This window comes from Schistocerca americana, chromosome 3 (assembly GCF_021461395.2).
Source record: "Schistocerca americana isolate TAMUIC-IGC-003095 chromosome 3, iqSchAmer2.1, whole genome shotgun sequence".
Lineage (NCBI taxonomy): Eukaryota > Metazoa > Arthropoda > Insecta > Orthoptera > Acrididae > Schistocerca > Schistocerca americana.
This window is the reverse complement of record NC_060121.1, coordinates 292,028,316-292,043,461: the sequence shown is the minus strand read 5'-3', so window position 1 is coordinate 292,043,461 and position 15,146 is coordinate 292,028,316. Positions and strand designations below refer to the sequence as shown.

At 40.3% G+C, this 15,146-nt stretch overlaps 1 protein-coding gene across 1 annotated transcript in view; it reads right to left on the bottom strand.

The window, feature by feature from the left end:
• The window catches only part of LOC124606657 (protein FAM166B-like), a 323,554-nt gene extending 313,955 nt beyond the window's left edge, over positions 1 to 9,599 (bottom strand). Inside the window, exon 1 of the mRNA XM_047138662.1 lies at positions 9,488 to 9,599. Within this exon, the coding sequence (XP_046994618.1) occupies positions 9,488 to 9,558 (71 nt within the window). The 5' untranslated portion in view covers positions 9,559 to 9,599. The remainder of the gene's footprint in view (positions 1 to 9,487) is intronic.
• Between the last annotated feature and the right edge of the window lie 5,547 nt (positions 9,600 to 15,146).

Below are 15,146 nucleotides of genomic sequence, written 5' to 3'. Positions count from 1 at the left end.
TTTGTATTTCCGGAACATTTAGAGTCTTGGTGCGCAAAGTCCGGTGGTTACTTAATACGAGTTTAAGCCCTAATCATAACCGGGTGTGCACGCGAGACACGAGCGCTGCAGTGTGGACTTACGCGGGCGCCTTATGATGCAAGTGCGAAAAGCTAACACATTCACACCGGGGTGTCCCCTTGTAGCTGTCCCGACGCCATGAGAACGAAACGATGTATTGGGATATACCTCAACTCAGAGTGCGCCCCGTCGAATTTGTGTTTGTTACAAATGCTACGTCATTGCCGACATCAATAATGATCGTTAAATGCCTAGGAGTAATCGCTGGAAGCAACCTAAAGCTACTGTCCACATAAAATTATAAGAAAACATGAAATGCTAACGTTTATTCGAAGAATCTTAAGGAAATGTTATTCATCCACGAAAGAAATGGGTTACAAAACACTCGCCAGACAGATTCCTGCGTATAGGTTCATCAGCCTGGGAGCCATACGAGACTGGGTTGGTTACGTTAGACTGAACTCCAACAGGAGATTATTAGTGTATCGAAACATTTACTGTTGAAATTTCTACAACTTACACATCAAGAAGAGTCGAGCAACAGGACAAATGCCTTACTTTCAAGAAACGTGTAACAGATGTAGCGAAGGAAGCAAGTTACCTTATATCCCTAAATAAAAGGTCATTTCTAATGAAATCTTACAGGCTGATAATACAACCAGTACTGTTGGACACCTGCTCCATTTGGGGTCTACGTATATAAAAAAAACTTCAGGGTGTCCAAAGTAATACATTGGAAATAATATTAAATGATCCATGGATCATTAGAAACTCGACAATCCACTATGACTCAAAAATTAAAACTATTTCAGAAGCGATTCGCTCCATATTTGAAGGCATTCACACCAAGCTTCCTTACTCAGTTAACACACTAATGAGACAATTATGCACGAATGAACAGACGTTGAAAGTTGGTACTGTTACTTCGTCAGTAACACAAAGTAAAGCTAACGTACAACACCGTGAAATTTGAACTCATTCATGTATGTCACAGATCAGAAATTGTAACTAACGTTTTGTAATGTAATAACTAAACTGTGTGTAATGAAAAATGTGTGTAACGTTTTGTTCTTTGTTCAACAATTAAGCTTATTGTTCAATACTTACATAGAAGTACTCTTGTAAACTTGCCATTATTTACAATTATGAACTATATAGTCATTACAAAAACTTGAACCCATCTTTATATATTCATCTCTGTCTTATGTTGGGGGAAGGGACTTACATTCATGGTAAAAGTTCTACCCCATAACTAATGTTATGCTAGTTATACAAAATGTTTGTATAGTTGGGTGTAAGGGCCCTTGGGTAAAATCTCTACGATATGAGAAGTTCAGCAACATATTACACCCTCCCAGTTAAGTCTTGCGGAAAGACCATGACGAGGAAACAGGGGTATCGAGAGGTTTACCTACAATTATTCTTCCCACCCACGATTATCGAATGCAACAAAAGAGGGATGCCAGAAGTACCCTCCACCACACAAAGTAAGTGCCTTATAAAGTATACTAGTCGATGTAGATGGTCGGCAGAAATCTTAGACTACTATGCCAAACGAAACTGTGTGCAAAAAGTACCTACGCGTCCTGTGGTACTGTCTTCGCGCTAACACTCTAGTAACCTGTAACTCGCCAGATGGGAGACAAATTCGTATAATTTACAATTGAACCGTAGCTACGGTAACATTTGTAAACCCAACCAATCTTTGTCAACAGGAGAAAGAGGCTCGGAACGGGAAGGACAAAAGCAGGTATTGTTTATAGCCCTCTGTGTTACGCCGGAAACAGCTGTAAAACTGATGTGTCGTAAACCACTCTCCCACTCTCCCACCCTCCCACCGTTTCACCGTAGGTCGTTCCTAGTCCAATTTCAAATTAAGTCGCACACACTGGCACTGTGCATTTTCATTGTTGCTCTCGCTGTATTCAGTCTTACAATTGATTTGATGTAGCCCACTGCGATCGATCCTGCACCTACAGGGATTTTTTTCACCGTGTACAAATTCTAGGGATTGATCGATGAAAGAATACGGAACAAAAAAGGGTCTAACTTATGTCCGGAAATTCGTGGTTTCCACGATACAGAACATTTACTCAGTCATACATTGTTACAGAGATTGCGGTCTAATACGCGATGCAGCATGCAGCGACAGTTACAGTATGTGCTGAAAATAGTTTCCTTGTGGCTCAGCACATGTGTGAACGCGCCGTAGCATGTTCTGTCTCACACGTTCACATCGGCCAGGCTGCATCCGAACAGTGCCAAAGGCAGCATGAATACGCCGTTCCAGTGTCTCCACATCTGGAATGGCTCTGCATACACGATACTTGTCTTGTGAGATGGTCCCATAACCAAAAATCGCACGGGTTGAGATCTGGTCAACGAGCAGGCCATGCAACGGGCCCCTCTCGTCCCATCCAGGGAAGACACGATGGAGATGCGTCCGGACGTTAACGGCGAAGTGGGCTGGAACAAGATTGTAGCAGCCACATAACCCTTCGAATCGTCAGTGGCATTTCTTCCAGCAGGGGAGGCAAAGTCACCCGCAAGAAACGCAGATAGTTCCGTCCTGTTAGGCGACGTGAAGGAGACTGGTTCCAAAATACGATCGCCACTTATTCCGGGCCACACATTCCAGCTGCACCGATGCTGATGATTCGCTGTCACCATACCATGGCAGTTATGCATACTATCCTAACGGATGACTTAGGAAAGTTGAAGGTACCACTCCGCGTGAAGCTGGTCTTACCTGTGACTAGGTTGAATGACAAATCCCAGAACCGTGGTTGCCTGATAAAAAAGTGACAAAACTGCTCCCAAAGTGAAAAGTCGGTCTGTCGCTAGTAAGCCCTGCACAAGCTGCAAGCGATAAGGGAAGTGACAATTGTCATGGAGAATGTTCCTCACGGACGTCTGGCTTACACCGCACTGGCAGGACAATTTCCTGGTATTGACACGGCGGTCGCCTTCCACAGTGTTTATCACTTTTCCCTCCAAGTGAGGTGTTCCAACATTTCGGGTACGTGCTTCATTATTTCCTGTTTCCTGAAACGACCCTTTCTCAGACAAACGGCGAAACACTGTTGAACGTTGAATGCTGTGGTGGTTGTCGTGGATAGGCCTGATGCAACCTTGCTGCCCGCCAATTGTCTTTCCGTAAGTAAAGACCGTGTCGGCAAGCTCTCGATTCGAATACAACGTGTACAACGCTGTTTCACGTGAACTGCAAGGTGATTCAGCAAGAGAAGTGAATATGACAACATTATCAATTACTATGGCAGGAGAGGCGGCTAGAGCATGACGTATGAGGAACAGAACCACCCTCTAGGAGGAAACCAAATATACTGTAACTGGCTGCATGATACCTCGCGTATCAGACCGCAGTCTTTCTACCAAAGACTGACTGAATAAATGGTCTAGCACGGAAACCATGCTTTCACAGACATGAGTTAATTAGACGGTGGTTGTTCCATATCATCTCATCGATCATCCCCAGAGTTTGTACACGGTGGAAAACATCGCCCTGTATATTCATACTCAGCAAACTATTGTGAATTGCAATGCATCACATATCAGGGCTCATTCCCGCTTTATTCACGTGTAGATCGAGGAAAGAATGACTGCTTAAATGCCTGTCTCCGAGGTCCGGGTTGGGGTTGGGTTCTTTGGGGAAGGAGACCAGACAGTGAGGTCATCGGTCTCATAGGATTAGGGAAGGATGGGGAAGGAAATCGGCAGTGCCCTTTCAAAGGAACCATCCCGGCATTTGCCTGGAGCGATTTAGGGAAATCACGGAAAACCTAAATCAGGACGGCCGGACGCGGGATTGAACCTTCGTCTTCCGCGATCCCTGCGGGTACGATGCATAAGAGGTTGCAGTATGTTCCTAGACTCGTCATTAAATACCGTTCCTTGAATATTTATAACTATGATTTCGCGAAATAGTTGACATACATCTTCAAACAAGTGTCAACTCGCGTTTTTTCCAGCTCTACCGTGGATCAAACAAACCCGTCACCATTGTGCTGTCCGTTGTATATGTCCAGTATCCTCAGTTGCTACTGATTGTCAGTCATCTTAGCAAGCTACATCTACTGAACTATGACTTCATTTTCCACTGTGAAACAACATTTCAAGGCTCAATTCCACTTTCCAGATACTATTTTGCTCATTGCGCTGGCATTCTCACCCATAATTGTGTGAACACAAATTTTTGTTCCACTGACGGTCTTAATAATTGAGACATTTCTTGGGCTTTTGGGACTCGTCCCCTGATAAAATTTTATAGCAGTAGTTATTCAAGGCTTCGTGCATTGCCATTCGCGCAGACTAGTGCGTTCAATCAGTATTTGCCTTTCCGCGATTTTTTTGTCTACTCTGCAATAGGCGCTTTTCCTTCAGAAGCTCCCTGAAATTGTATGCCATCTGTAATTGTTTTTCTGCTAGAAACTGGTTTTCTGGAGCTCTGTCGGCTATTCGTTCAAATTCTTGCCGCACTTCCTCTGTTTTCACTGCCTGAAATAAAAGTTTGTAGCTTAATCCTAGATTACTAAACCTACAAAACAAGGCATTTTGTACCTAATTTGGTATGTAACACACCAATGGAAATCTATTAATTTTAATTAATTAATGCATACTTACAAATAAAACTTCCATCGAACAAAATGTGAAGTAGTAAACTTTACGATGGTTTAGTAGCAATGTAACACATTAATTCCCTCCCTCCTCCATCCCAACACCCCCCCGCCCCCCCACTTAGTGTTGTATGTTAAGTCAGAAACGTGAGTCTTAGTGAACATTTATACTTCTCTGTTTACTCTTCCAGCAAGGTAATTCTTCATCTTGGTGCTAATTATCAATGCAAATGGACCTGTCATTACCGATCCCATTCTCTGTACTCCAAGTGGTCAGGTCTGTTTGTAGCTAAGTCTAGTGTATTTCCGTTATGGGCACCATTGTGAAACTATCTAGTCAAAGCAGCTTTTAGAGAAAGAGTTTACACCTGTTTCGCAGGAAGTTCTGTCTCGTCTGCCATTTATAAAGTAGTTATTTTCCCAAACAACTGAGGTATAATTAAATCTCCAAGCATGGCCTGGAAACATATGGAGCAGGGAACAGATTTTCTCTGAAGTCATCAGTGAGTTCTATATGCTATAGTTTAGGGGCCAATAGGAAGATCTAACTACAACTTTCAACCCATTCTTGATGGTTATTAATGTCCATACAATTTCGCAAGAGACTGCATTTTTACCTCAGCTGGTATAAAATTATTCTTTATTTCTAGAAATACAACACGTGTTGTTCCAAGGGACCTTTCAATATTTATACTTGCTCTGAAGGTACCGTGACTTAATTTCTTGATTTAGCCAGCTCCCAGTGTTTGGTTTTATGCGACTCCATAGATTTTCAATAATGCTCAGAATCCAGACATTTTTGCGAATTCTCATCGATTTGATACAAGTATTCTTTGAGTCCTCTGCAGAAATATTTATCCTGGGCGACATTACTGGCGTATTGCTAAGCGATATTGTTTCATTTTATGAAACAATTTGGTGGTTACTTTTACTGAGAGTACTGAACATGTGTCCTTGGGAAGAATGTTTTGCGTTTTTCACCCTGGGAAGATGCACTCCCGGTGTGGTCTCAGGGTCTTGTCGGCAGAACGCCATCAGTGAATCATTACGAGAGGCGAACATTCCCAGGGAGACGGACAGGTTTTCACGTAGGGGAGGCTGCGGCCTGCTTTGGGTTTTGGTGAGCAGAGCTGACACCTCACCTGGCTGAGGTCAGTGGGCACCGTGCCGCTACTACCGTCTCCAGAGAATCACCTAGTTCGATGCTTTTGCCTTTTCTGCACGAACATCATGCTGCCCAGCTAGCGTGACAAAAACGGTGGGGTTCACTCCGAAATTCTGTTAATCCGACCTAATTGCCTCCGTGCTTGGTGCAATGAAGCAAAGTGAAAAGAAGCCCACCAGTCGCTTCAACGACCCTGTAACAACCCCATGTTTGTTAATCTGAGTTTTGTACACCAAGAGTGGGAAGTTTTTGCTGCGTTCCTTTTTTTAATGAAATAAGCGATATTCTCGTGTTTCAATATCAATAGCAATGGGTCGTCGCTCGATATAGTATTTTTCGGAAAGTTTGCCAGTTGAGGGCCGCGAACAAAGGTTCTGGGCTATTCTGCTCGAGTCCACCGTACTGGGCATTTCCTCTGTGGGCTACCGTCTGGTGCTGATCAACACGAAAAGTGTCGCAACTGCAGTAGTGCGAAACACTTTCTGAACAACTCGTCACTTTGTTACGTTGGCCCTCAACTTGTGCTGCTTAATTTGTGGATTCTTGTTGTATAATTAACTGATTTCGCGAGATGCCCAGATGAACAGATCTTGTTGCGCTTTCCCCGTGCAGCCTTCCACCCTTTTTGGTACCTTCTCACAGTGTTAGCGTGATTTTCTAATTTGATTCGAGTTTCAGATAACCTTTTTCTCCGGTAGTTTTACAGTGATTTATGTCAGTCATTAGAGTAAATATCAATCTCTTGCGACGCACTAATAATAAATAAAATCCAGTCCACATCTAAGCTTGTTCTCACTGTGACGGCGTTATCGTTGTGCAGTGGCCAAATTGAAACATCAATCATTCAGTGAGGGTAATGAGCATTGCAGTTACTCGTCTCGTTTGATTATAAATCTGTTTATTAGCTAGGGAGAGCTGTGTCGATGTCCCCTAGGATTCTAAGTTTTCTGGGTGTTTCACGAGTAGTCGACTAACAACCTTGCAGTATTCAGACATGAGCAGCAACATTCATACCGTAGATCATTACGAACGTTTCGCCTGGTTGGACGGAGCGCCGTCTACTGTTTAGAAACCTATGCATTCTGAAGTCAGCTATGCCGGTAGCTGCCTCTTGAGTAATTCGCTGCTGGCTCCTGGAGGGAGACACTGTAGCTATCAACTCTGTGTATTGTCTCGTGGCCCGAGTACCCAAACAGAACAGCTTTTTATAGTATACCTCATGAGCTATTTTATAATTCAAGTGCAATTTGCAAATTCACATTGCCGAAAAAATACGAAATATAACAGAAATCGAAAGAGGTTCTCTATTGAGTGTTAACGCTTTGCAAGTCACTAGCTGAAGGGGGCGTTATAGGTGTTAACGTAAAAAAAAAAAAAAAAAAAAAAATCTATTTTCATTTTTATTGCATACACCAAAATATTTGCAGGAAAAGTTGTTCGAAGTAAATACCTTTTGCAGTTTGAGTTATTATGTACTGAATTTTGACTATCATCTCAAAATATTCGACATTTTCATTTAATACCCTGAATATTAATATGCTAGATGAAATTTCTACTGTCAGTGTTTAAGTTTGTGTGGGTCAATTTAATTCTGGAGGGCATGAGAGTGGAGGTGAGGTTTTGATGAATTGCAACTTTACAAAAACTGCATTTTACGTAACTAAAATTGCGTTAATAAATGTAAGTAAGTAGTCAGAAGTAAAGAGACAGTGTTAAAAAAATACGGAGGGGAGAAGGGTTGCAAGAAAAAGAATCTACAGCGAAACATCATGGATATGTTTTAGAAGTGAATGACGTGAATTTTGTATATTTTCCTGGAATTCTTTTCTCTGCCGTCCACATTTTTGTTTGTGTATGTTACTTTCTGCTCAAAACCTGCTCATGACTGAATGAAAACTTGAAATTAGGTTCTTTTTGCAACCAGCAGTCATCCAACGCACTAGTTATGTAATAGTTTACGCTAGTAAAGAGAAATTTGAAGTAGAAACTTTAAAAATAGTTTCTAAAAATACTTTTGTTTCCTTAGATCGAGTTCTCCAAATATTTTTATGACTAAATCGTTTCACTATTACCTTTTCACACTCTTTCAGAGAATGCATGTACAGTAAATCAACGGTATCAGATTAACTGGTATCACTCAGTAGCTATAAAGCTATTATGTTGGTCACCCTGCATTTTTTTTACTGAATTATTGTTAACGGTATTCTTATTGTTTTTTTGAGCCAAAGCTAGAGTAAATGGTAAGAAGGTTTACGGAAAATCGTATTTTAAATGCTCTGAAATAATTACGTTCAAACCTAACGTTAACGCAGCCCTGATATCGCCCTTGAAGCTTGTGCGCTCGGTAGCATGACATTGTACAGCAAAACTGTCATCTTGGCACTTTGCGTCGCACGTACTTCGAGTGTTTACTTGAATTAGATGAAAGAAACCCTCACTACAAGCTTCAGGTAATTCCTTACCTGTAATGCAAAAAGTGCCCGTTAGCCCGAAAGAATCTCAAGTTCTAAAAATGTCCAAACGACGTTTCATGGAAATTTTCATCTTTTACCGATAATCTTTCCAAACTTTCCGTTTGCAGACTAAGTAGCGATCCTTTGCCGTTTTAGAATCTTCAGCTAATCATCCTCCGACAGTTTTTTTTTTTTTTTTTTTTTTTTTTTTTTTTTTTTTTTTTTTTTTTTTTTGTAATATGTAATAAAATGAAGCTGATTATTTCTCTAAAAGCATCAGGCGATATGTTTACAATTATTATCCTCATTAACATTAAGACAATAAACAGCATAATTTAATAAAAGGTGAATCTTCGTTAAATCACTACATAAGCAAATTCTTTCGTAAGTATCAGTGGATCGCAACAAAACGTTATAGACTGGCTCTCTTAACAGCTATATTATAGAGAAGACGCGGCGGAACGCCGGAGCGTTCCATACAGGCAATGGTTGTGTCAATATCGGGCAGACAGCTGCCATTGCAATAAGTGTTAGAAGTACAAAGAACGCTTCAGTAATCTGAAGCACGAGGTGTGCTTAGTTGAGGACTTTAGGTGTTAATGAGTCACTATTTCGAATTTCATTAATCAAGTTGAGTCATCCTGGCAACAATGCTCTGCGGCCGCTTATCCGCGCATGCGCTAGGCAACCCTTGTTATTCTGGCTAGAAGTACACGTCTTCTGAATGCAGTTTTAATCAATGTAAGCGTGGTGACAATTGTTAAAGTTATGCAGCGAATCGCCGCAACACTGATTTATGGTGGCGAGAAAATGAATCACACGTTTCATAGATGCGTGCAAATGTTCAGTTTTTGACGGAGGCAATTTTCTCAACTCTGTAGATTACTTCTCGCCACAAATTTTCCTCTATATCTCCAATCATTCGTTGAGCTGAATGATGATTCCACGAAATGTAGTTGATGGCACTGACAATACAATATATACTGGCAGGTAAAAGAAGCATCATTATTACACTCCTGACCTAACTACGCGAACTGATAAGATTTTTTTTTCCACCAGCAAAAGCAGAAATAATTGCCGACACACTGTTGCAAATGGAAGAGTAATTTCTCAATACTGATGGACGTACCACACACCAAGAAAAAAAATCCAAAAAGTGCTTCACTTTTACTCACCCTGGTATTAGGCAGGGTTGGGATTCGGCAAGTAGAGCGCCCCTCTCGCGGGCAGCCAAATCGACAAACATGTTGACGTTTCTGCCGCTCCTGTCATGTAGAACGCTATGAATGCACTAGGCACCTGCGTACGGTGTCACTTGCTGATACCCACTTGACTCGAGCGCCACACAGTAGCGCAGAGCGCATGCGCGAACAGACAGCGCTGCTGTCGAGCGTTTCTAGCAACAGAGGCTGCAGCTCGTGGAGGGGGATTTATGTCATTTGTGAAAGAAACGTTGTTGTAGGATATGAGTGGTTGGTGAAAAGCGCTGTTGCGTTCCATAATTCTGGTACCAGAGTATTTTCTGTGTACAAAGTTGTTAATCATTTCTATTGATAAGCTTTCTCAGTTAGCGCTCCCGAATTATCATCGTAATTTCATACGTCGTAGATAACATAATGAATGTATATAGACATTCGCTATCGGTACTTGGGCGACAGCTCGTTTCACTTTCCCTACATCATTTCTCAAACACTTTGGAGTGAAATGTAGCGTGTTGACGATTGTACATCAGAAGAGACAAAACTAAACGAGATTCTGTGTCTGAGATTGTGTAGAAAGGAAAGGAGTTATGTAATTAAGAACGTATTGATTTCATTTTCTATTAAAACTAAACGAATTAAACAGTAGAAACTTATGATCATAGAAAATATGAGTTCGGTACTTGCTTACTTAGCTGTGTCAACACGTCATTAGTGTAGAGCAGAAATGCTTTTCTGAAGCTTTTTAAGTAATAAAATGTTAATAAAATCATTAAAAACTGGACCAAAAACGGAAAAAACAAACTTATGCTGGACCAAAAACGAAAAACAAAACAAACTTATGCTGGGATGAATAAAATATATTGTTGGTAGTTGTATCCACAATTTTACATTGGAAATCCTGCTGCGTGTATATGTACAAAACGTTGGTAATGTTATTTTATTAAAAAACTTAACTACTCCTTGCCCTACAGATACGTTTTGATGCTTTGCTTAATTCATGCGTTATGGGTTGATCCTTTTCAACACCAATGCCTTTTGTTGCTTGTAGAATGGAGTAGGTTTATTCAGGTTAGAACGTATTTATATGTAGCCTAGTTAGTGCTTCATGTGAAAAGTGCTACCAAGTACAAAAACTTCAAACTGTGATTTAAGCTGAGTACACTCCAACCGAATTTTATGCAGAATGAAACTGCATGATCTTTGTCTTGAGTAATTATCCATCCATTGTTGAAAGGAAGATCTCTTCCAAATTCTTCCACTCCATTCAGTTCTGTGCTTCTTTTGTGCACACATCATCTCCAATTAACCATTTTAGTGCTGCCTTTGCTGGAGTCTTGTCTCATTGTGTGGCCAGACCATTTTAATTGCAGCCTGGTAACACACTCAAGGATATTAGTTGCCCATATTCTTCTTTGGATATCTTCATTCCTTATCTTGTTCCTGAGATTGATGTCCAGTGTCCCTCTCTCCATTGCTGTTTGTGTTTACTAAATTACTGTTTGTCATTACAAAACAGAGAATGCTTGGATTAGATTCTTCATTCAGCAACGCTAGCAGCAAACTATCTAATTATGAAATGACAACATGTCCATCACATCTGCTATAACCATTAGGCACAAATGTAATTTCTTACATGTGGTGTGATTGTGATACCAACCCAGATAGCCAATCGGTCATTTTCATGTTCATGCATCATAGTTCTGGTCTGTTCCTATGCAGCTATGGTGTGAAAAAAAATCTGTTAGTTTACAATTACACAAAAGAATGATTTTGTACACTCTACTGGAGTCTGTGCTGATTTGAAACTTCCTGGCAGATCAAAACTGAGATTCAAATTTGGGACATTTGGCTTCTGCAAACAAGTACTCTCTTGACTGAGCATCTGAGCACAACTCACTACCTGCCCTAATGACTTCAATTACGCCAGTATTTCCTTTTACATTACAAACTTCGCTGATGTTCTCCTCATACTGTGTAGGACAGGCACATCTGGTAAAAAGGATATTGTGGAGAAATGGCTTAGCCACAAGCTAAGGTATTGTTTCCAGAATGAATTTCCACTCTGCAGTGCAATGTTCACTGATGTGTAACTACCTGTCAGTTTAAAACTGTGTACCAGAGCAAGACCCGAACCTTGAATTTCTATTCCTGCAAGGAGAAGGTTTGTGAAGTTTGAAAGGTAGGAAAGGAACTACTGCCAAAAGTGAAACTGTGAGGATAGGTCATGAATCGTGCTTTAATAGTGAAAGGTCCCAGGTTAGAGTCTTGGTCCAACATATTTTTCGTCTAGAAGTTTATTATAATAGGCTTTCTTAGTTAAAGTATTTCAACATGCTGACCATTTACACAACTGTCTTTTACATAAGTCTTGAACTATTTTTTAAATTATTATTTTAAATATTGACAGTACGAGCTGTGTGTGTTCAATTTTGAGGATATTGGAATTCTTAGTACTTACTTCCCTGTATTTTTTGCTCCTTAATGATCATTGTTGCTGGCAATAAAAACCAGTTTAAAGTGAACTGTGATTTTTTTCACACACACACACACACACACACACACACACACAAAATAGAGATCTTTACTAAGCACACTCCATCCTGCCCCATCGCACAGACAGATTTTTTCAACACAGTATCAGTTTCAAGAAAGCCAGAACACTGACTTGTGTCCGTATCCATTTTTCATAAAATTTCAAAACTAGTTTGCTGTTTGCCACTGTTCTCCTTGCAACTGGAAATACCATTTGACTCTGGATTCACAAACCTTCAGTAATGTACTTTCAGTTTGCAATCCTATTTTTTCATGTAACAAGCGAGTGCAAAAAACTACGAAAAATGCGAAACATGTATAAAGTTTTTGCATATATCTGCAAGTTATATGTCTGACAGCAAAATGTGTAAAAATTTCATGAAAACTATAGCATCTTATCTAATTGCCACAGAACTAATATGAAAACATCTCCCCTACCTCCACTCTACCCTAATTAGTTCTTGAGTATGCTGTTGCCAACATATGGTAAGAAATTGGGAATTACTATCAATAGAAAAGACTAAAAAACATGCAGCGATAGTACCTCTCCAAACTATTATATTATCCAGAAGCAAGGATTGAAAATTTCTTCTAGCTACACATCAACTAATAGTGTTCATTGTAAAGTTGCGTAATATTAGTATTAGTAGTGGTAGTGGTATTAGTAGAAGAAGAAGAAGATTGTAAAAAGTCCTTTGTTACAGACATAGGTAACTATTTTCTTTGGAAAATAGCAATGTTTTCAGGTAAATATTGAACAGCCAATAGAAGGTAGATAGTGGCTATTTCATATAACTGCAGCAGCATCAGCTTTTATAAGGTTTTCTAATCTACATTTATCTGGCATATGCTCAAATAGTATTAAGTGGATAGTTACAGTTTATAGGTAATGAAGTTTCAAAGAGAGAGTTCTCTTATGTTAATGGATATGTAGACTTCTCTCACCTCCTTGAAGGTTCTCCTAATTGACGAGGTATGTCACGATGTACAGTGGATAGGTGGATAGATGGACTAAACAAGTTTATGAGGCCTCTCCTTTATCAGATCAAATGTTTTTAGGTTGATGGTTGTTCCTAAGTATGATGTAGGCACTGTTCATCAGAATATCTTTGTTGGTCTCAATGAAATGGTGCTTTCTGAGTGCTGCCCAACTCAAAAACTATTCTTTGCAGAGTTTCTGCCTTTTGGCTAGCCTTCCTTAGTTGGGTTTTGTGGCAAAGATAGAAGAATTTAGAGATTTCAGTAGCTGCATGATTAGTTTTAACTGTGGTTTTTTTTACAATTCCAACATTTAGGCCAAATGACAGTGAGTTATAAAGTTGGTTGGTTGATTGGGGAGAAGTGACCAAACAGCGAGGTCATCGATCCCATGGGATTAGGAAAGGATGGGGAAGGAAGTCAGCTGTGCCCTTTCAAAGGAACCATCCTGGCATTTGCCTGATGTGTTTTAGGGAAATCATGGAAAACCTAAATCAGGATGGCCAGATGTGGGTTTGAATCACCATCCTCCTGAATCAGAGTCCAGTGTGCTAACCATCGTGTTACCTCACTCGGTGAGTTGTAAAGGAGAAGCAATGTGTGGAAATGTGAAAAGGCAGCCTGGCATTGACTGCCCATTTCTGGCCGTGTGCAACTACAGAGTCATCCAATGTGGAGTTAAGGCTGCCCAGTATTCACCAAGGAGAAAAAAGGTCAAGAGTTAAGTGATGAAACACATCCCCTACATGGAAACAAAGAAAAAATGTAATGTGATAAACCGTCGGTTTTTGTCACATCATAAGCTTCACCTCATTGGTGGAACTGTCACTATAGCAGATGTTTCAATGTAAACATTGTCCAAAGAAGCATGAACCAGCACCAGCAGATGATCACATGTACCTGCAAAAGCAAACAGGGTAACAACACAGCAACTAAGTGCCCCTAACACAAGAATGAAAGAATGCGTATTTGGAAATAAATATAGAGAAAACAGTTCAAAAAATAAGTGCCTTCCAACTTATCCTTTTTTTATTACCCAAGAATGAAAAAGATGTGGGACCAGGGCATGAAATTTCATTTTAAGACTCTCCTAGTCACTGCCAGATGTGACACTGGCACAGCTCACTGTTGAGAACACCATGAGCCGCAGTGCCAGAATACAAAGGCCCCTCTCCCACTAAAATCACAGTATTAAAATGACTTCCATACTTCAGTAAATTATTAATGGGATCAGTACATATGTGGAAAAATTGATACACCTTGTACAGAAAACATCTCTATGCTTGTGTCCTCAAGAAACGTTTTAAAAATATTGATGCTTCAGGAAGATTATTGGTGACAGGGTGAAGTTTTGGGTGGCAGTGTTCTACAAAGACCCATACCAGTCCTTACCATTGCCCTTGATCACAAGACTTCAAATAATAACTGTCACTGTTTATGCCCATATTAATGTCACAGTGTAAACCTTAAACCACATGAGTCCATTGACTGTGAGTTTCTAATAACCTTTTGGTCCTTTCTGGAGATTTCAACACACAGTGTTGTGGAGTTCTACCATCACATTTTCAGGGAAAGAGTAATTGAGGCTCTCACACAATCTGAGGACATCATAATGATGAACAATGGTCTTTCTACTCGTTTCAGTACTCCCACAGAAATTCAAGAACCTCTTATTTTGCTCACCTGCCCTACTCAGACACTACTTAGTGTAAAACAGATTACAACCTAAATGGAAGTGCAACTGCCTAATGGAGCAGGTCCTGGATTCTCAGAAAGGATAACTGAATGCATTACAGCCATTTTGCTGTTTTTAAACAATGTAGAAGCATCCTTGATTGCATAGGTCATATTACAGCCATGGTCTACAGGACGGCTGTTGCATCTGCTCCCAATGCATCATGAAAACCTGGAAGGCAGCTTATCTCTTGGTGGAGTCACAGATGTCATTATGTACTCAGAGACAGGCAGACAGCTGTGCAAAGATTCAGACAGCCCCATAGGAGAAAACTGCAAAATCTTTAGAATGACAAGGGTAAATGTGACAAGAATAATTAAAGAAAGAAAGAAGAGGTCATGGCAAGGGTTTTTGAATTCCATCAATAGACAACAACCACAACTAAAG